The 21,461-nt window shown below is 46.0% G+C and overlaps 1 protein-coding gene and 3 long non-coding RNA genes across 5 annotated transcripts in view; 2 read left to right on the top strand and 2 right to left on the bottom strand.

Moving 5' to 3' along the window:
* LOC128074598 (uncharacterized) overlaps positions 1 to 21,461 on the bottom strand; it is a 482,510-nt gene that overhangs the window by 371,551 nt on the left and 89,498 nt on the right. The gene's annotated exons all lie outside the window — the stretch shown is intronic.
* On the top strand, positions 213 to 11,438 carry LOC128074635 (uncharacterized). The gene is made up of 3 exons (XR_008203254.1): positions 213 to 688; positions 1,437 to 1,508; positions 11,353 to 11,438. It is a non-coding gene; the product is annotated as an uncharacterized LOC128074635 (long non-coding RNA).
* Positions 10,799 to 19,022, bottom strand: LOC128074685 (uncharacterized). Its single transcript, XR_008203276.1, has 2 exons — positions 13,322 to 19,022; positions 10,799 to 12,851 (listed from the first exon to the last, which is right to left on the bottom strand). It is a non-coding gene; the product is annotated as an uncharacterized LOC128074685 (long non-coding RNA).
* TMEM135 (transmembrane protein 135) overlaps positions 20,004 to 21,461 on the top strand; it is a 164,991-nt gene continuing 163,533 nt past the window's right edge. Inside the window, exon 1 of one of the 2 annotated variants that reach the window (XM_052670054.1) lies at positions 20,004 to 20,222. In XM_052670054.1, the coding sequence (XP_052526014.1) occupies positions 20,082 to 20,222 (141 nt within the window). In that variant the 5' untranslated portion in view covers positions 20,004 to 20,081. The remainder of the gene's footprint in view (positions 20,223 to 21,461) is intronic. The other variant, XM_052670064.1, reaches the window with a different exon arrangement.

Here is a 21,461-nt window from a genome sequence, read left to right on the forward strand (position 1 = left end):
AACGGGGAGGGGCCGAGGGCGGCCCCGCTCTTAAACCGCCGCGCCAAGAAACTGCCCAGGGGAGGGACGTTGCCTCCCCGAGCCGCCGCCGCCTCCTCCTCCCAGCGCCGCCGCCCCGAGGACGCGCCCCGCGGTGCCGGGGAAGCGCCCCGCTGCGCCCCGCCGCCGGCAGCGCTCGCTGTCAACGCCAGGCGCTCGTTCGCTGCCTCCCGCGCTCCGGGGCACAGTGCCTGCTGTCCCCACCGTGCGTCCCCGCCGGGCCGAGGCGTGAGGCCCGCTCCCACTCAGCACTGCCGGCCGAAAGGGCTCCCCGAGGGCATGGCTGCCCAGGGGCAGGGTAAGGCCGAGCCTTCGTCAGGCTGTGGGCAGAGCCGGGGAAGTTTCCGAGGTGCTGCCTATCCTCTTTCATGTGTCCGCTTCATAGAGTCGCAGAGTTGGAAGGGACCTTAAAGCCCATGCAGTTCCAACCCCTATCATGGGCTGGTTACCACTTACCTGCTCAGGCTGCCCAGGGTCCAATCAGCCTGGCCTTGAGCACTTCTAGAGATGGGGCACCCGCAGCTTGGTCTAGAGCACAAGCCTTAATGGAGAGCAGCTGAGGGAACTGGGATTGTTTGATCTGGAGAAGGGGAGGCGCAGGGGACACCTTATCACCCTCTAAAACTCCCTGACAGGAGGTTGCAGCAAGGTGGGTGTTAGCCTCTTCTCACAGGTAACAGCAATAGGCTGAGCAGGAATGGTCTGAAGTTGTGCCAGAGGAGGTTCAGGTTGGATATTAGGAAACATTTCTTCTTCTAAAGAGTGGTAATGCATTGGAACAAGCTGCCCAGGGAAGTGGTGGAGTCCACCTGGGTCATGGTGTTCCTTCGTGGGCAGCAAGAAATGAGGAGGGCACTGCTATCAGTAGCTCACAGTATTTGTGTAAATCTCATAAATACGTATGGATGTAGCACTCGTGAATGATGAGAGAAAAGGGCTGTGGGATTGAGCTGTGGAGTGTCAGCGGGAGGATGGATTAAGAGCAGACAAATGAGGCTTGCTTTCCAGATAATTTACACCTGTAATAAAATCTGGTAGAGCTGGTTGTGCCTTTAGCAAAAATATGTCATCTATTAATGACTTGTTTGTAAAGCACTTGGAAAATGTTTGTAGAGCCCTGGTTAAATGACCTCTGGCTGGGTGCATGTCTCTGTGCATGCAGCGTGGGACACGTGTGGGTGCTCTGTGACAGAGCTGTGTGTCCATCTGTGCATGGCCACGATGCTGACTGATCTTCTTCCTCAAGTGCTAGAGATAGTGTTTTAATGGATGTTTCATGAGCGCAGGTGTTTACATAGCCCTCATCACCCTGATGCTTAGCTCCAATAAAGTGACTGCGGCCTTATAAAACCCTTGCGAGGCAGACAAGTTATATTATCTTAACTTTTTTAACACAGGGTCAGACGGTGCTGTGGTCCCAAGGTCGTGCAAGGAGCCTGCGGTACAGTCAGCAGCTCAACCCGTATCTGGTGAGGGCTGTATTTACTCATAAGCATTGCCTTCTGTGACTAGCAGTACTCAGCTGCTAATCTGGGCTGGTGATAGTGCTGTGAACTCACACAGTGTACTGCAAATGTCCACTGAGCTGTTCCCAGCCCCACCAAAAGCGTGATCTAAATCAGACAGGGAATGGGCACTGGGCATTCCATACAGGCTAACACACAAAAGCAGAAAGCAAAGCCTCCCATGGGAGAAGTTGTGGTCTAAATTCTGTAGGTAAGGAGGTTGGAGGGAGGAGGATCACGGTGACCCTAAAAGCTATGAATCTTTTTCTTAGATAAAATCATTTGATCTGGAATGGACCCTCAAAGGTCATCTAGTCCAACTCCCCTGCAATGAACAGGGACACCCACAGCTAGCTCAGGTTGTTCAGAGCCGTGTCCAGCCTGTAGTGGGGTAGACCAGAGCAGAGCTTTGCTTAATTCCCAGGAAACAATTTGTCTGCTGCACGTTCAGCAAAACCCTCTGCCAGTGGACCCAGTCCTTTGACTCAGTGGAAGGGATAGGAGGACACGTTAGAGCTGCAGTGAGATACGAGTGTCTCTTAGAAAAAAAACATCCCCCCCCCCCCCCCCCCCCAAAAAAAAAATAAATAATTGCCACTATTGCTTTTTCTTTGAGAACACAAAAATAAATATTAGGAAGTGCTACACTGCCATGTTTGCTTTGGAGAGTCTTTTAGATAATGGGAATTAGTTTTCAAAACAAGAACACTGGCAAATCATAGCAGAGGTCTGAGTTGGAAAAAATGGTAATTACACTGCTTTGAACCTTGTGCATATATTAACAGTGATTAAATGTCACCATGATAAGCATGTGCATAATAGCTTCTTGAAACAGATCAAAGTAAGAAACCTCTGGGATAGTTGGTGTAGAGATTCTTAGATTACTGGGCAGTTGTGAGATTCTGGCCTGAGTCCTGCACAGCCCAAGCTGTGTTATTTCCTTGTTTGTTATTTGAATCGCAATGTATCTTTTTTTATTTTTATTTTAAGAAATAAGATTTTGAGGTTGCCTTCATTAAAGAACCAGCTGCTAAGAAGCTCCCTATTTATTGTGGCTGCCAATAATTATATCTGATTTCTAGTTTGAGTTATCTCCTGCTTCCAGCCTCTGACTTTTGTTGGATCTTTAGTGGCCAGAATGAGAAGCCATCCCCAAGATCATCCCCGTGAGCAATGTCAGACCAAATAAGTCACCCTTTGGCCTTTTTGGAGTAAGAGAAATAGATTGAACTTCCCAAGTTTCTTACTGCAAGGTGTCTTTTGCAAAGCTTTAACCATGCTTTTGATTTTAAAGGAGTGAGATTTGAGCCTGACTTTTTGTCCCTTTAGAGTCAGCTAAGACAAGCAAACAACTGCAGGGGGCAACTCACATTATAGGAATTACATGAATATAAAATATTACTTATAGTCTGTTATTGTATTTCTGTTGTTGTAATTTTCCTCTGAAGTTTTTATGTTGTTTTTTTTTTTGCATATTTACTTAAGCTGCAAGTATATTTCTTTATCACTGAATGTCTCCAGTATCTCTCAGATTCTTGCAGCAGGAGATCTGGGAAAATTCAAAACTGAATATTTTCAAGGCATCAGTGTTTTCCTGAACGCTGGTGTTAGAATGTGGTTTGGCTCTCCAGTAGAAACAAGACTCATGTCAGATGTGCAGGTCTTCATTCCTACACGAGATCAGCCTGCTTGTACATCCAAGGATGCTATCTGCCCTTCAGACCACATCCTCACACCGAAAGCCACTGCTGCTTGTGGGTAGACCTGAGGAAACTCAGGCACCCTCTCCATTTCTTTTCAAGCGTGGATACCACACTGGAATTTTATTTCCTTAATCAAATTTAGATGTCTACTTATGGTCAGGTGAATTTCATTTTAAAAACTAGCCCAGAAGTGCAGGGTCACTTGGAGATGTCTAATGGTGGCTGGATAATGGCCACTTCTGGGACACAGAGGGAATAGACGTTGCCATCCCACAGATTTCTGACAAAGTTCTTGGATACAAGGGAGCAAAACAGGCAGGTTTTTAAACATGTGCAAATCCTAGAGCTGTTCTGGGACATCTCCTTACAGTACCACTGAAACCATAACACTGCATTTTCACTGTTAGTCACTTTTCTCTAACTTTTCTCATCTGTGTTTTCCAAAACTCAGCCAAATATCTGTTGGGCATTTGTCACTTGCATTGTTTATTGACAGTTCCACAACTTCCATCTCGTAACATAGCATTACCATTTGTGGCTCTGTCTTGGTTTACATAAAACTCCATCATCTTTGACCACCTGTCCATTAATTTTCTCTTTTTGCTTATTTTATAACATTCTTTTAATTCCTTTTGTGTTTGTTTTCATTCAACTCAATGTCTTCTTTCTTCTGTTTATCACTGATGTATTTTCTTAACTTTATAGTGTTAACAATGTTACTAAAGGTGTTTTCTTTAATTTTCCACCTATACATTTAGCTAATTTTTTTAAAATCAAGGCAGATTGCTTTCATAATGGCTTTTCTGGAATCTAGTAAAATCTTTACAGTTGATTCCTATTACTATGCTTGTTATTCTGCACTTTGAGAGGCTGACCTTTTTAAAGTAGGAAGCATGTCTCTGTTTCGACATGGCTGTAGCCTCCTTTAAGGTACTGCTGTGCAGCTGAGCTGTGACACATCCATACAATATCTGAATTCACATGTGTAATTCCTTGCATGCCAGCATGGGTCAATAATTGCTCCATGACCCCTGAAAGTCAATAATGTTAACTCAGTCTGCACAGAGACCTCAGACTTTGTTTTCACAGCACTGTAAACAGGAAATTTCAGTGCTGTTTAATATGCACCATTTCAAGAAACCATTTGCGTTTAGCTGTCATCAAAATGGGTGCCAACGCTCAAGAATTTATCAGGTTATTCGTGTGGGTGGGAATCTAGAAGGCACAGGTGTATCACACACACCATATAATGGGGCACCAAGAGCAAAGCTGGCCATAACTTTCTTAAGATGACAGATGTTCATATACACGTCACTTCATCTGTGTCCTAGTATTTGACATGCAAGTATTTCTCTTTCTTGGCTTAAAAATATGTACGATATTTTATTTTTGACAGTTTGCCCACAGCTCTTTCCTCTGATAATGAAGGATTCATGTATAGAATCATCAAAATCACAGAATGGGTTGGAAGGGACCTCAAGGATCATGAGGCTCCAACCCTCCCACCACAGGCAGGGCCCCCAACCTCCCCATTTAATATGAGACCAGCTGCCCAGGGCCCCATCCAACCTGGGCTCCAGGGATGGACGAGGCATCCACAGCCTCCCTGGGCAGCTGTTCCAGCACCTCACCACTCTCATAGTAAAGAACTTCCCCTTAACATCCAACCTAAATCTTCCCTTCTTCAACTTAAAACCATTTCCCCTTGTCCTGCAGTTATCAACCCTTTCAAAGAGTTGACTCCCTTCCTGTTTGTAGGCTCCCTTTAGGTACTGAAAGGCTGCAGTGAGGTCACCCCGCAGCCTTCTTTCCTCCAGGCTAAACAAGCCCAGCTCCCTCAGCCTGTCCTCATAGTAGAGCCTTCAGTCTTCTGATCATCTTAGTGGCCCTCCTCTGGATCCACTCCAACAGCTCTCTGCCTTTCCTGTACTGGGACCCCCAGACCTGCATGCAGTACTTCAGATGGGGCCTCATGAGAGCAGAGTAGAGAGGGACAATCACCTCCCTGTCCCTGCTGGCCATCCCTTTTGTGATGGAGCCAGTATGTCCTCTGCCAGATAAACAGACATTTATTAACGGCATTTATTTGGCATCAGGATCTGGTATTACAGAAACATTTTGGCAATTTTTTTTTTTTTTTTCCCCCACATTTTCACTATGCTGAAATACAAAACCATCCAACACGAGCAGCCTCAGGCTAGGCTGGATGTAGCTCTGGGCAGCCTGGTCTGGTGGTTGGCGACCCTGCACATAGCAGGGGGGTTGAAACTAGATGATCATTGTGGTCCTTTTCAACCCAGGCCATTCTCTGATTCTCTGATTTGACCAAAGTGTCCAGGAAAGCTGTGTTGCAGAGATACAATATGTCAAATTTCAACAAAATCTGTTCCTTTTGGGAAAATCCACTGACTGTGTCTTGACCCATGGGGGAAGCAGAATTCAGCCTGAACTTTGGAATCCATGCTGTTGTGTCCCAAACAGGCTTCCAGTTTGAACTGCTGCTCATGTTTGTGTCTGCAATGCTCAGGGATTTGCATTTTGGCCTGAAATTTCCCACACTTGATCTTGGCTCAAGAGATTTTTATTTTATTTTATTTTATGGAAAATGATAAATAGTTTTCTTCTCAGAAAATGGCTCAGAGGCCTTTTTCATGCTCAGATAACTCCAACACAGCTTGGTTTTATAACTTCAGATTTGGCAAGTGCAGAGTGCAGTCCGGAATGAGGAATGCACTTTTTTGCCTTGTTTGAAGACATTTCATTTCGCAATAGCAAATTAGTCCGAATCTTTGGAAGTAATAGACTGATCGTTCACAAGGCGTTATTTCACCATGGCGGAGAATGACAGACCAAGCTCTATTTCTCTGGGAGGTCACGAGTCTTGCTTTATAAATATGGCTTAGCTTCCTTTTTGCAGCGTCATCTTTCCTACTAAATCTCTCTGCGTCCCCTTTTGCTTTAACTCTAGCTGCAGCAGAGGTCATTTCTGCTATATTTGCTCTCCATAAGCGAGGTTGGTTGTACGTCCTTCTCATATGTAAGTAGACTTCAGAAATTAAGTTATGCTGAGATACACAGCCCTCAGAAGAGGAGCTCAGGAGGCAGATTTGCTGATACGCTTCAGCTGTTCTGCGCTGCCCCGGCAGTACAGCAACAAGCTGCTGTAATGAATCGGTTACTGCAGGCATAAGGTTGTTCTGTGTCACTGGAGCAGCACAGAGCTGTGAAGCATGCTGATGAATCTAGCCACAAATCTTGAAATGTCTTCTTTTTTTTCCCGTTAAAAAGCCTGTGTGAGCCGATACGCTGTGTTTAATTACATAACAGCAAGTATTGACTTGCAAGGCATGGCTGGAAAAAACCCGTCTTTGTGTTATGTTAGGCAGGCAGTGGGGTCATCCTCCTGGGAAAGAAATTTGACATCTGCCAGGAGTTGAAGTTAGTGAGATTTGTGCTGCTTTCGTAGAGTTTTGTGAATACACAAAGGGCGGATGGATGCAACGCTGCAGGCTGTCTGATAGTGCCTGCTGTCTGGACGCTCACGAAGAGCAGCTCACATGCCAGCTAAGGGGCACCACGTTACACACATGGCTGCATTCAGGTCCTGCTAAAATGGCAGAGGGGTTTCTCCAGGCAGCAATACGTGGCTCTTCCAGCTCTGGTGGGACAGCCTGGTTTACAGTGGCACTGTTCTTCACTTTGTGGGCCATCTAAAATATAGGTCTGAGTGCTAATTAATTCCAAACCCCAGTCTCCCCTGTACTTCTTCTAATTTTTGGCTGTTTTCTTTTCAAATGGTCACAGTATACTCCCAGTTTGGGAGTCGGTATAGTTATTTCATTCAAGCATGTTATTTTTTTGCTGATATGTTTATACAGATAGTCTTTAGCATGGATGTTGTGGCAGGAGGCATTTGCTTTATTCTGTTCCCTCTTCCAGTACAGTTTATCCCTCTTCACACAAACAGAGCTTCTCTTCTGTAAACCATTTCTATATGACATTCACATCTTTCTCTACCTATTCCTATATGAGTAAAGACAAACACAAACTTCATTCCAGGCTGTGAGAAGGACTGGTTTGGCAAGTCTTCGTCAGATTTCCTAATTTCTACCCAAGTTGGAAAATTAATCGTATGGATTGCTGTTATACACACTCAAGAAGTTACAAAATGAGCACAAATAATGGCATTCATTCTTGTCCAGAAGGCTTTGCTGCCATTTTATATTTACCTTGTATTCCTTGCCTGTGTAGGTGCAAAGCAATTGAGACCTACAAATCACATCTGTCTCCACCAGCAGTTCTTTGTCCAAAGCACCATTTCCGTGACCATTTTCTGACCTGAAATATCATTCCTCCTGACCCGCCCCGTCCCACGTGCATTTCTGCTGTTCCTCTGCCTCCTTGGCAGTGTAGGTGCGGGTTTAATTGTCAAAAAACGAACAGAACAGATTGAAATGAATGTGATGACGAGGACGGGTGGTGTGACCACAAAAGAAAACAGATTAGCTTAGATTGGCTTCGACTGTCAAGGAGCCGCACCCTTAACCTTTTCTACAGTGCTGATCACTCTGGTATTCTCGCACTGCACAGAGGTTTTGTTATCAATGGAACAAACACAGAATTTTATTTTTGTTATTACTGGATGAAGCATTTGAGGATATAGTGATCTTTCGTTCCTGGGCAGTGTTATTTATATTTGGAGGCTGACAATCCATCTAATTCCCCGTAGACATATAGATGAAGTTAGAAAATAATGGTAGTTTATGTGAATTCTGTTTTTCTCAGGCATTTTTATTCCTCAGAGAGACTTCCATGGGGCCAGATTACCATGAAAACTAGAATACCATGATATTTCAGTTCCATATGGTAAAAGTTCATGTCATTCATTATTGTTGACACTGTACATATATCCTTGGGGAACTATGAAAAATATAAAAATAAAACTCCTATAAAATGTGCATTTAAAAAAAAAAATCTATAAAAACTGCTCTTCAACTCAAATGTTCCCCAAGAAAATCTAAAGCCAATTATTCCCCAAATATGGAAATTTCAGGCCACAGCTGAAACATCCAGGAGAGTATCTGGAGGATGTGCATTGCCACAACACCAAGACCATCATGGTAGAGGACAGCCACTGAAAAGACCAGTGATGCTCTCTGTGCTGCCCCACACCTTGCCTCTTCCTTCTGATTCAGTTGCACCTGATAGATGTGCAACTAAGGGTGAGTTTAATCTGTGGGGTTTTTTTGGAAGGTTAGTTTGCCGTTGAATCCTGTGTAGTCAAGACAGAAAGAGAAGGTGCTTGAGAGTCCAGTTCAGAGCTATCGAGGCCACTCTGCCTTGACTATCAGAAATGCTTAGGATCATAGAATCATAGAACGGCCTGGGTTGAAAAGGACCACAATGCTCATCCAGTTCCAACCCCCTGCTATGTGCAGGGTCGCCAACCACCAGACCAGGCTGCCCAGAGCCACATCCAGCCTGGCCTTGAATGCCCCCAGGGATGGGGCATCCACAGCCTCCTTGAGCAACCTGTTCCAGTGTGTCAGCACCCTCTGTGTGAGGATGTCATCTCACTGGATGTCTGACTCATTCCTTAGCTGCTCAGGTATCTGGGTAAAGCAAAGAGAAATTAACACAGGCTTAACTGTAATAAGAAAGTATAGACTAAGGGATTATTAATGGAAGATCACTTGGGGGTACAGTGCATCAATGCAGGATTAAGAAATGTCTTAATTTCAGGCTAACTAGAGAGTCATTGTAATGCCCTTAAGGCTTGCTATGGGACTTGCACATAAAGGGCAATGCAATGCCAATCCAGCCTCAGAATTATGAAAGGATGAACTGGGTCACAAGTCCATGATTTCAGAGAGCAAACAGACAGCACTTCAAGAAATTGTTTTCGAAACAGACACATAGGAAAAGGGAACTTTCAAAAGTCCTCCTGAAAAGTGGTACTGTAAGAGGTGGCCTGGGGGAGATCCTATTTTCCTTCTGCTAGAACAAAATGATGCAGGGCATAAAAGGAAATTTATGTTGAGACTTTCAGCTTTTGGTGAGCTGTGCTATAAACCTATATGTCTATTTTTTTTGCCATTAACAATTAGAGCTCCTTCACACAATAGTGAAAACTGTATTTCAAAATGAGCTGTTTTGTTTACTTAAAATGTTCCCCCATCATCCCTCACTGTCTGTTACTGTGTACAGTTGTTCTTTCAGAACAGCGATGAATGCAGTTTGGTGGGGGGGGAGTGCTGGGAGGAGGTATAACTTCTTGAATAATTATCACTACCTTTGTAAAGTTTGCTGAAGTTCTGGTATGAGGGAACTTCAATAAATGGTTTGAGTTAATGCTCCTTTGTGGTACTGAGACTTCACCCATGGACCGTCCTTAGTGCTGTGTTATTAGAGGCAGTGTATTATTCTATCCAAAGCTATATTGACTTCCCCCATCCGGGTTTTTAACAAAGTGAGATCTGTATAAAATCACATTTCTTCTTCTCAAAACATAAGGAACAAATATTTTATATTCAGTAAAGAGAATGTAAAAGGAAGGTGCTTTGTTGGTGTGGGAGAGGGACGTAAAATGATATCACATTCGGCCAGTTACCTCATCTCTATGCACATGCATACGCACATGTATGCAGAAATCTGGCAGTAAGTTTACTTCTCCCTATCTTCAGTGTCTTCCAATGCTACAAAACACTATAAAACTGTCAAGAGAAGCCTTCTGACAGTAACATACATCAGGCCGTGAAAGGAACTCTCCCAGCGAGTGGTGAAAGCCCTGTGAACAGCAGTGATTCTCAACATGATGTGCGCAAATTTGACATAATGTGATCTACAAAACATGACTTCCAGACATTACTGCTACACAGAGGCATGGGTGGGTTTTGGGGCTTAGCTAACCTCAAATAGCAGAACCATTCCTAAGAAAGAATTTATATTCAAGTTCATGTCTTCTGGCTGGAAACTCAGATACCAAGGTGACACCACAGCCTTTATTTACAACTACACAAAATGCTGAAAACTCTCTGGAAGACAGTATTGGAACAGCCTGAAAAAAAGCCTGTTACTTTAGAAGAGGAATTTATTAAGAGGCACCAAGTTAGGTGTCCAGCCCGTACTGAACTGGGTTGCGATCTGGGCAGCTCTCAAGGGTTCTTTGAAAATCCTAACCTGAAATTCACAGAATCTTTGAATCATAGAACGGCTTGGGTTGGAAGGGACCCTAAGGATCATCAAGTTCCAATCCCCTGCTAGATTTCTGTCTATCCTAGAGTTAGTATAGGAGAAGTCTCTGCAGGAGACCTCTGCAAATGAGATCAGAACTGAGCCATGAAATGCTGACAAAGTCATCTGGAGCACATGGAGCTGTGCTCAGTGATGAGCCTACCATTTCATTATTTTTGTGTTTATTACATCTTTTTTATTGAATGTGCTGTTTTTCTTTTATCTGCAGCTTTTATTTTGATTTGTATTTCATTATGATTTACTTTCATTTGATAGTTCTCAGTCTATTTACAGAGAACAAAAGAATGCACAATGTAGAACAGTAGAATAATAGTGTTTATTTTCACAAGTTTGGAACGATCAAATAACTCACAAGTCACAAAGTGGAACCATGCCTGAGGTAGGTTAGGTCATCTCAAGTGTGTGGAAACAAACAGAAATATCCCATTCTTCACTATTGTTTATTATATTTATGCCACTTGGGAGTTTTAACAATACCACATATATAAAACATTTGTTCTTGCTTTCTGCGCTGTTCAGGGTTTTCTCAAGGATCTTTGGTGCCTTTTTTCATAGGAACACTGTGATGCTGCTATGCTTTGGTGACTTTCTCAACTGATTTAGCAGAACTGTAAGAAGTGGCCCCCATGAATGAGCCAGAAGTGCTGAAAAGGAGGTTTTGTTCTCTGAATGCTTCTGTGTTTAAAAATGGTTCTTTTGAGAGTTGTAACTGGCTTATTTCAACTTCTCAATTCTTTTTAATGTACATTTAAAGTTCAGTCCAACAGAGAGAAGCTAAAAGTGTGCTGGTGACGATCAGGTGCCGTGCTGTCCCATCAGATTGATTTTTATAACACTTTTGTCTTTGACAGGAGGTCCAAATGTGGATGTCTAAAGCTACATCTACCTGTTTAATCCTGCGATTTAAAGAGCTAAAAGTCATCATGGGAGCACAGCTTCTTTCATTTGCAACTGCTCACAGTACTGGACATCCAGAGTCCTGCTAAGGACGATGCAGTTTATCAAACCAGCTTTGCATGGTAACCTAAAATCACGGCCATTTTGCTGGGAAACACAGACCTGTAAAATGCAGTGATTCAGCATCTGCATCTTAAGCTGTTGAATTTCACTCCTGGATGTCTAAGAGCTGGCAGCAGGAGTGATCAGACGCCTAAGGCTATTTCAACATGGGCATTTGAAAATTAAGTCAGTGAAATTTACTGTTCATTATTCCTCTGGAAAATTCAGGCTTAAATTGAAAGCCGTTTCAATAGTGCTGAGTTCCTCGAAACTGTCATTGCTTTTCAAAGGAGCTCAATTGCTTTAGAATCACTACATTTTATCTATGGTCTTAGCAGCCCAACTTTATGGACTGACAGTTTTATTACAGAAACTTAAAGTGTGTTAGGACTTCAAACAGGGAAAAAATGGCTTCTTCTGAGTCTTTTCTTAGTTTCACAAAGCTATTCATGACTATGAAAAAATTCCTGTGATTGAAGCATAAATAATGTTGCAATAATAACCTCATATAAGATGGGAATGGCTGAGGGGACAGAGAAACAACATTTTTTACTAAAGGATTTCATCATTCATTCCTCTCTGCTTTTCTGTCCTGCTTTGGGAAAGATGTAACATCTGCAGAGCTGAAGAGCACAGCCAACAACCAGTTGCTTCTCCTAGCTTGCACCTGCCCTGCTTGAGGTCAGACTTCTCTATAAGAGATTTATCTCAGAACTCATTCAAGTGGCCCAGAACTCTACTTCTCTCCTTCCCATTCATATCCATAGGAAGGTGAGCACCGTCTGCTTGTTTGAAGGCTGCTGCCCCCACCTGGCACGAAGAGGTGAAGGTTGTGGCACCTGCACAGGACAGGTCTTTCCTGACTGCTGAATGTGAGAAACATCACAGAGGGAGGAAGGGGATGTGAGTTCCAGAGACAGCACTGTGATTGCAGGGAGCATGGGCAGATATATGTTTTGGTAGCATGCAATTTTTCCACCCTAAAAGATTTTATTTCCATCTGGATGGAGTAGTGACATAGGCTGGCAGTAGAAGTAGGTTGTTGCAGAGGTTTAGGAATGTTGGTTGAATGAAGGCAGAAAAACAGCCTTTATTACCCAGCTGGAGGGATTTCAAGCAGGTTGAGGTACATGGAGTACGCAAGATGTTATTCTGCATTCTTTCCAAACTACTGAGAGCATTTTCTCGAAAAGCAGGAAATGAGCAGAGAAGTAGCTGCTCCTTTGGGTCCCAGTTCCCATTCTGGGCTGCTGCTGGAGTGGTGTCCATGTGCACTGCCTCTGGTTCCTCCTGTAGTGATCCCAGTGGCTCAGTTTAGCCCTTCATGGCTCACTTCAGCCAATTCTGTCACCTGATACAGAAAGAATAAATCAGCACTTCCAGGAACAGCAGCACCATAGACAAAACACAACGGAAATACAATTCTCCTGGAGTGAGAAGCATGAACATAGCTCAGTATGTCATCTCTTGGTTTAGCCTACAGAATCAGTGTGGTGAACACTACGGTCCTGATTTCTTGATGTAATCTTTGCTACGTGGCTCTGGACAGCCTGGTCTGGTGGTTGGCCACTCTACACATAGCAGGGGGGTTGAAACTGGATGATTATTGTGGTCTTTTTCAGCCCAGGTCATTCTATGATTCTTTGATTCTATGAAAGACTTCAACGTTTATGTCTGGAAAAAATCCAGATCTGTATAAACTAGAGGACATTATTGTGTGTATTAAAATGTTCACATGGTATTATCCCACAACCCTTCCCATATTTATTTTGGAAATCATTACATCTGGAAAATGGGAAAACTTCCAGTTAATTCTTTTACCTTGAAATATCAGCAAACACGAGAGGATGTTGAGATTATTCCCTGCTAAAAAAGAAAAAAAGAACAAGTAGGACTCAGGACTGTAAGCCAAAAGAGAATCCTTCTTCAAATAATGCATCACGGCTTAAGCTTATCATTGAGAAAACAAGGGTGAAAAGTGAAAAAGGGCCTCTGTACTCAGCTCTGGGGAGGTTGTACCTTGAGTACAGTGCTTGTTTTTGGCCCCTCAAAAAGACACTGAGGCCCTGGAGCATGTCCAGAAATGGGCAGCTGAGATGTGAGTGGTCCGGAGCATGAATCTTATGGGGATGGGCTGAGGGAACTGGGGTTGTTCAGCCTGGAGAAGAGGAGGTGCAGGAGACCTTATTGCTCTCCACAGCTCGCTGAAAGGAGGTTGTGGTGAGGTGGGGGTCGGCCTCTTCTCACATGTAACAGTGATAAAAGGTAATGGGTTCAAGTTGCACCAGGGGATGTTCAGGTTAGATATTAGGAAAAATTTCTTCTCCAAAAGAGTGGTGAGGCACTGGCACAGGCTGCCCAGGGAGATAGTGCAGTCACTGTCCCTGAAAGCATCCAAGAACATGGAGATGTGGCACTGAGGGATGTGGTCAGTGGGCATGGTGGGGGTGGGTTCATTGTTGGACCTGATCTGAGAGGTCTTTTCCAACTTTAATGATTCTGTGATTCTAATGCCGGCTCAATGAATGCCCACTCACTGCCATTCTAGACAAGCATGACAAGCTTTAGGGAGCTTATGGTTTACACCTACAAAGCAAATTATAGCCTGCACTTACACTTGGGCCAGATCTTGAGAAGAAATGGAGATTGGTGAAGCTCTCTCCAGATACCACTGATGGTGTGATGCTCCAGACCCTTCTCAAAGGCCTTCAGTTCTCTCCTGAAATTCACTTTTTATAAATTTCCTGGCAATATTCTGACAGTGCCCTAAGAGAGCACACAGCACAGCCACATCTCTGAGATCCTCTGCAGTTTACCGAGGGAAGCAGGTGTCTGTCAGTGTGCATACTGTGTTCACCTGCACTGACCCAAGCTGAAAGATGCATTTGTTCCCCAACCTTCATAGCAGCACAGTAATTTTCAATGAGGATTTAATAGAACTTTATAATGGAAGCATGAGACAGGAACAAGAATAGAGAGAACAAGCAGAAAGACAAAATAAGAGTAGAAGCATGAGAAAAGTGGCTGCAAAGCCCTACTCTCCTAGAGAGGGCAGTTCCTGGTGGACAAGAGGAGCTGCTTACAGAAGCACAGCTCAGGAAGGCACTGAGAACTGCACAGGCATCAGGGAAAAGCTGGATCACCTGTCCCAAGGGAGCAAACAAATACATGGCAAAAAAAGCAACAAATTGGAAAGCACTATGAGAGAGGAGAGAGGGCAACACTCTGCATTGCTTCCAAATCAAAATGGTTCCAGATTGTTGTGATGCATAAAACATTTAGAAGGAAGATTTCCCAGATTCTTCTGCACTTGGAATGTGATGCCTCCTGTGATGGGAAGTTCCCTGTTTGGCTTATTTCTTTGGTTCCTTTTTTTTTTTTTTTGGCTGATTACCTATCTGTAATAAGTTCTGATCCAGACCACCTCCTAAGACTGACCAGCAGGGCAAGGGTGGTGTTCCTGCCCCTCTGCTCTGCTCTATGAGACCTCACTTGGAGCACTGTGTCCAGATTAGTGGAGTCCTCAGTACAGGAGAGACATGGAGCTTTTGGAGTACATCAAAATGATCCAAGGGCTGGAACACCTCTCCTACATGTACAGGCTGAGAGAGCTGGGGCTATTCATCCTGGAGAAAAGCAGGCTGCAGGGAGAATGGAGAGCAGCCTTACAGTATCTAAATGGGGGCTGTGAGAAAGAAGAAAGACTCTGTAGCAGGGTCTGTTGGATAGGACAAAGGGAAATAGCTTCAAATTAAAGAGGGGAGTTGTAGGTTGGATATAAGGAAGAAGTTTTTTCCAATAAGGTAGCGAAGCACTGGCACAGGTTGCCCATAAAGGTGGTGGATGCCCTGTCCCTGGAGACAGTCAAGGTCATTTGGATGGGCCTATGAACACCTGATTGAGCTGTAGGTGTCCCTGTTCATTGCAGGAGAGTTGGACCAGATGATCTTGAAGAGTCTCTTCCAGCTCAAACAATTCTATGATTCTATGGTGACTCACTGTGAGGGCAAGCAGAATTCTTCACACCTCCATCTACTGCTGTGGGCTGAGATCTCTAATTTCCCTTGCAGATAGCAGATTTGTTAGACACTGAAGATATTAGTAGATAATGTTATCAGACAGTGAGACCCTCAGAAACCTGGAAAGGTGGACAGTGCTTTTCTGCATGCAGCCATTGCCACCTGAGACATCTGTATGCCAGTTAGCATCAGTACAGGTGAGCTGTAGAGCTGTAGTGCTGTCCAATAAGAAGGGGGTCATGCCAAAGCCTGAGACATAAGTGGGAGTCTGACCCAGCTAATGTTTGAAAGTTGCATTCTGTCAGCTCAGCTGCAAATGGATGTATTCAGCTAGAAGAGTGCAGGGCAGTGGGATGCTGCTACATCGCTCACCTGTCTGGGTTATCGTAGAAACTGGGATATCATAGCTGTCCTTTAATGAGGCTTACATGCATCTGACATTTTTGACTGTGTAAACTTCAATCTTGATGTCCTGGTATATCTGACATTGCTGAATTAGTGAGGACCTGGAGTAAGCTGAGCACTCAGAACACTCAGTTCCCCCGTCACTTATGCTGCTTAGCAATTAGCTTACACTCTGCCTTTGGTTTTAGAACTACTCAGAAAAACACTCTCCAGGACACCCAGATGTTTATTACAAGGCAAGTCCTGAGCCACATCACCCAGCTTCACACCAAGGGACCAATCCCTGGCATGCATTTATTAGCTTTATTGATACAGCCTGGTACTCCCAGGATGCAGCCTTGTTTGTATGGCCAGGAGAGCTCCTGAAAGCCCCAGGAACATAAGGAGGTAAAAGTAAAGATCCACAATGCTTTCTGAAGTGAGTCTCTTCCTTTCCAAGATGCTGCTGTCCCTGTTCCAACTAAGGCTGAGCTCCCAGGACAGCCCAGCCTGGAATGGGCTGTTAGGCTTTTCCCATGCTACTTCACCCCTAGGGCTTCCCAGAATAGAGGACTGCAACCCAATGGAACAGAGCCTGGAGCAAAGTCAGTGCTGTGGTGCCTTCTTCGTTAGTGCACAGCCAGAGTTGGCAGAGATCCCAAACCTCCTGCTCAGGTCCAAGCAGAGCTGCTGCACATGTGAATGAGGATGGGTTTTCCTTTATCAGGAGGTGTTTTCCTAAGCTGAGCTGGGCAAATCCATATATTAGGCAACAACTGCCATTTCTGCCTGCAAACAGTTCTTTAATCAGAGCACTGCAGAAGCAAGAAGTGATGCACTGGGTCACTGAACCACGAGATCTGCAGCGCTGCTCCAAGGTCTGCTCTGAAAGAAACATCTCCTATTTTACTGTGTTGGCGGACGATGTCAGAGGAGAATGTTAGTGGGATGGCAGTAGAGGTTGAACATTCCCACCAGTATTCTGTTATGTTTTGTTGCTGTGTGACAGATGGCAGCAGCGGGGCAGTCTGACAAAATGGTGTCTTACATGGAAGGGCATATGAAGCAAAGGTGTGGAACTGAATCCCTCCACAAGGGAACTGGAGGATGAAATTGCCAAGCCTCTTTCCATCATATTTGAAAGGTCATGGCAGTCTGGTTTCCGCTGACTGAAAAAGGGGAAACTTAACCCCCATTTTCAAGAAGGGAAAAAAAGAAGATCCAGGGAACTACAGGACAGAGAGTGTCACCTCTGTGCTTGGCAAGATCATGGAGCAGATCCTCCTGAAAGCCCTACTAAAGCATATGGAAAATAAAAATGAGGTGATCAGTAGTAACCAACATGGCTTCACCAAGGGCAAGTAATACTTGACAAGCTTGGTGGCCTTTTATGATGGAGTTACAGCATGACACCATCTACCTGGACATGTGCAAAGTGTTTGACACTGTCCCACATAACATCCTGGTCGCCCTGTTGGAGAAAAATGGATTTGATGGATGGACCACTCACTGGATATGGAGTTAGCTGGATGGTCACACTTAGAGAGTTACCGTCAGTGGCTCAGTGTCCAAGTGGAGACCGGTGATGAGTGGTGTTCCACAGAGATCAGTACTGGGACCAGTGTTTTTTAACACCTTTGTAGGCAGCATGGACAGTGGGATCAAGTGCACCCTCATCAAGTTTGCAGATGACACCAAGCTGAGTGGTGCAGATGACATGCTAGAGGGAAGGAATGCTATCCAGAGGAACCTGGACAGGCTGGAGAGCTGAGCCCATGCCAACCTCATGAAGTTCAGACAGGCCAAGTGCAAGGTCTTGAACCTGGGTTGGAGCAATCTGAAGAACAGGTACAGGTTGGGTGGAGAATGGCTTGAGAGCAGCCCTGAGGAGAAGGATTTAGGAGTGTCAATTGAAAGATTCAACATGAGCCTACAATGTGCACTTGCAGCCCAGAAGGTCAACTATATCCTGGGTTGCATCAAGAGAAGTGTGACCAGCAAGGTGAAGGTGGTGATTCAGTTTCACTGGTGAAAATGCACAGCTAATGGTGGTGACTATATTGAAAAACAGTGTTCTGTAGCTGAAAATTTGCTCTATCGAACAGTGTTACTGCGCTCTTCGAAACTCGTGGATGCAAGTTTCCAAGGAATTAAATATGAAGCATTACTTTTGGAACAACCTGCTGGAAATGCATGGTCTTGCATCAATAGGAGGCTTCCTGGGAGGAGTGTAAAACGTTAGGGTGAAATGAGGAGCAGTGGAGATCCCTGATGTGCTCAGCCCAGAGCAGAGCAGGCTGAGGGGAGGCCTGATGGTGGCTGCAGCTCCTCACAGGGAGTGGAGGACAGCGCTGAGCTCTGCTCTGTGTGACAGCGACAGGGTCTGAGGGAACAGCATGGAGCTGTGACAGGAGGTGGGGAAAGGGGCTGCACCAGAGGGCGGTGGGCATGGAACAGCCTGGAATAGCCTGCCTGGGCAGTGGGCACGGCCCCGAGCTGCCGGAGCTCAGGGAGTGTTGGGACAGTGCTCTCAGACATTGGGTTTGGTTTGGATGGTCCTATGTGGATCCAGGAGTTGCACTCAGTGATCCTTGTGGGCCCATTCCCATCTTGGGATATTATATGGTTCTATGATCTGGCTGCAGGTTCTATGATCAGGCCCTACTAGGCCATATCTGCCAGCCAAGCTTCACACAACTCCTCACTCAGCCACTGTACACCCTGTACCCAGCACGGACTGTTCACAAACTTCACAGACACCACAGGACATCCCAGCACGTTGGGCACACAAACAGCCAGCACTGCAAGCTGGGCCACGTGCCAGGGCTGCAGCTGACCTGGCTGCAGAACCACCCCTGCCCTCCAGGATTCCGTAGCCCAACTTACAAGGCTGCGGGGTGACCGCACTGCAGCACTTCAGTACTTAAAGGGAGTCTACAGAGGGGAGGGGAATCAACTCTTTGAAAGGGTTGATAACTGCAGGATGAGGGGAAATGGTTTTAAGTTGAGGGAGGAGAGATTTAGGTTGGATGTCAGGGGGAAGTTCTTTACAGAGCGTGGTGAGGTGCTGGAACAGCTGCACAGAGAGGTTGTGGGTGCCCCATCCATCCCTAGAGGTGTTCAAGGCCAGGTTGGATGGGGCCCTGGGCAGCCTGGTCTAGCATTAAATGTGGAGGTTGGTTGCCCTGCATGTGACAGGGGGGTTGGAGATTCATGATCCTTGAAGTCCCTTCCAACCCAGGCCATACTGTGATTCTGTGACCCCGAAGCTTTAAGCAACTCCAGATCCCAGATGTTCCCCCTCCCTCCCCATTCGCTTTCCCAGACACTGATGCACTCAGGTGCAGATGCTCCCATCAGTGAGACTCCTCCCAGCACTCCCAGCACTGCACAAACACCCCTGATTTGCAACTCCCCCTCCTTAGCTTTGCCATCCACCTTTCCAGTTTGCAGCCCCTTCCACTTGATTCCAACCCCCTCCTTATTTGCAACCCCTCCATCTCTTTGCGATTCCCCTTCCCCATTGTGCAACTCCCCATCGGTTTGCAATGCCTCCCCCCCCCCTCCCGATTTGCTACTCCCCCATCTATCTGCAATTCTCCTCCTCAGTCTGCAATCCTTCTATCCCATTATTTACAACCCCTCATCGGTTTGCAACGCCCCCATCGGTTTGCGATATCCCCTATCTATCCTTATTCGCAACGCCCATCTATTTCCAGTTCCCCCTCCCCAGTTTGCCACCTTCCACCGTTTTGCAGCAACTCCATCTCCACGGTGGTTTGCAAGCTTTCACCTATTTACAGTTCCCCACCCCAACATCCATTTAAACTCCCCCTCCCCCATCAATAAATCAATTCTTAACCCATCCCCAGAGTTTGCGATCTCCCTCCTTAGCTCACTAACTCCCCTCGCCCCGCCGCCATCGCTTCCCAACCCGCCTCCACGCTCAGCAGCCTCCAGCCCTACCCCCGCCCCCCGGCGCCGCGGATTGGCTGCGGGCCTCACGCGAGCCCGGCTGGGAGGGGGGGTGGAAGCGGCCGCAGTTGCCCGCGAGTAACCCCGCCGCCGGTAGCGCCCCGCGCGACCTTTCTCCCGCATCGGCGGTGACGCGGCGGGCGCGCGCGCGCGCGCTCGCCGTCTCCCCCCCCACCTCCCTTCATCCTCTCGCGCGCGGCAAGATGGCGGCGCTGAGCAAGTCCATCCCCCACAGCTGCTACGAGATCGGGCACACCTGGCACCCGCGCTGCTCCGTCGCCGTCCTGCATGTCACGCAGAGTGCGCTGGCCGAATCCCTCCGCATCTACGGCACTCTGTACCTGGTGGGTGGTGGTCGGCTTAGGGGTGGGTTATGAGGGAAGGGGGGGGGAGGAGGAGGAGGAGGTGTTTGGGAAGGGTGGGGGTGTCACGGTGGGCTCTGTGGGCTGAGAGGTGTGAGAGTGAAGGGCATAGAGGAGCGTTCTGGGGAGGAGATGGAGTGGGGTGGTGGTAATAAGGGCTGTGGGATGGGTGAGCTGGGTGAGGAGGACGCTGGGTGTGCTATTTTCAGCATTTCCTGGAGTGGTGAGGCTTGAAATAGGGAACAACAATGTGCCCAGCAGGTTAGCGTTCTGTCTTTGGCAGCAGTAAGTGCACCACGTGCGTGGTGCTGGTGGTGGCACCTTGGGGATGGAATCATGGCTAATCAGTGCCTTAGAATCAAGGAGGTTCCACTGTGTAATAAAGAAACAAGGCTGAAGGAATATATTAAGGCTTAGAGGAGCTGAAGTAGTCAGAGAGTATCCTACAGGTGAGGTATTTTGGTCTGGGCGTGCAATTAGGCTCAGTTATATCATCTCCATTGCGGCTGGCTTGTGTCCAGCAAGTTAGGGTGTAGGTAGAGGAGTTGGCAACTGTTTGCATCCATCTGAGTAAACATATCCTGAAAGCTGATCTAAGCTGAAAGCGCTGCAGGTATTTTGCTGTCCCCACCTCCGTGTTCTGGCTGTAACGGTGCTCACAGGGCTGAGCAGTGAGCTGGCTGCAAGTGGAGTCTGGAGCAAAGTAAAGGAAATCACTGAGTCATAGAATCGTGAAGTTGCTTAGGTTGGAAAAGACCTTAAAGATCATGGAGTCCAAACACAACCTAACCATGCTACCCTAACAACCCTCTGCTAAATTGTGTCCCTGAGCACCACATCCAAATGGTTTTTAAACACGTCCAGGGATGGTGACTCAATCACCTCCCTGGGGAACCTATTCCAGTGTTTATCAACTCTTTTAGTAAAATAAGTTTTTCCTGACATCCAACCTAAACCTCCCCTTTCTCCTGGTCTGTGCCAGTGCTGGTGTTATAAAGATATCAAGACATAAAATAGAAGGCAAAGAGTGGAACCGCTGCAGTCCTGGCATGATTACTTTAAGCTCCCATTGAATGAAAATTGTGAGAGCATCAAATGGCATGCTAAGGAAACTTAATGGCTATTTGGTAGCACTGTGGTCTTAAATAGTTGTCATGTCTGGCTGTGAATGTTTTCAGGCTGAACTGGCACAAACAGAAGTTGCCACTGTTTATGTGAGTG

Source organism: Tympanuchus pallidicinctus, unplaced genomic scaffold (genome assembly GCF_026119805.1).
Source record: "Tympanuchus pallidicinctus isolate F22 unplaced genomic scaffold, pur_lepc_1.0 scaffold11, whole genome shotgun sequence".
NCBI classification, from domain to species: Eukaryota; Metazoa; Chordata; class Aves; order Galliformes; family Phasianidae; genus Tympanuchus; species Tympanuchus pallidicinctus.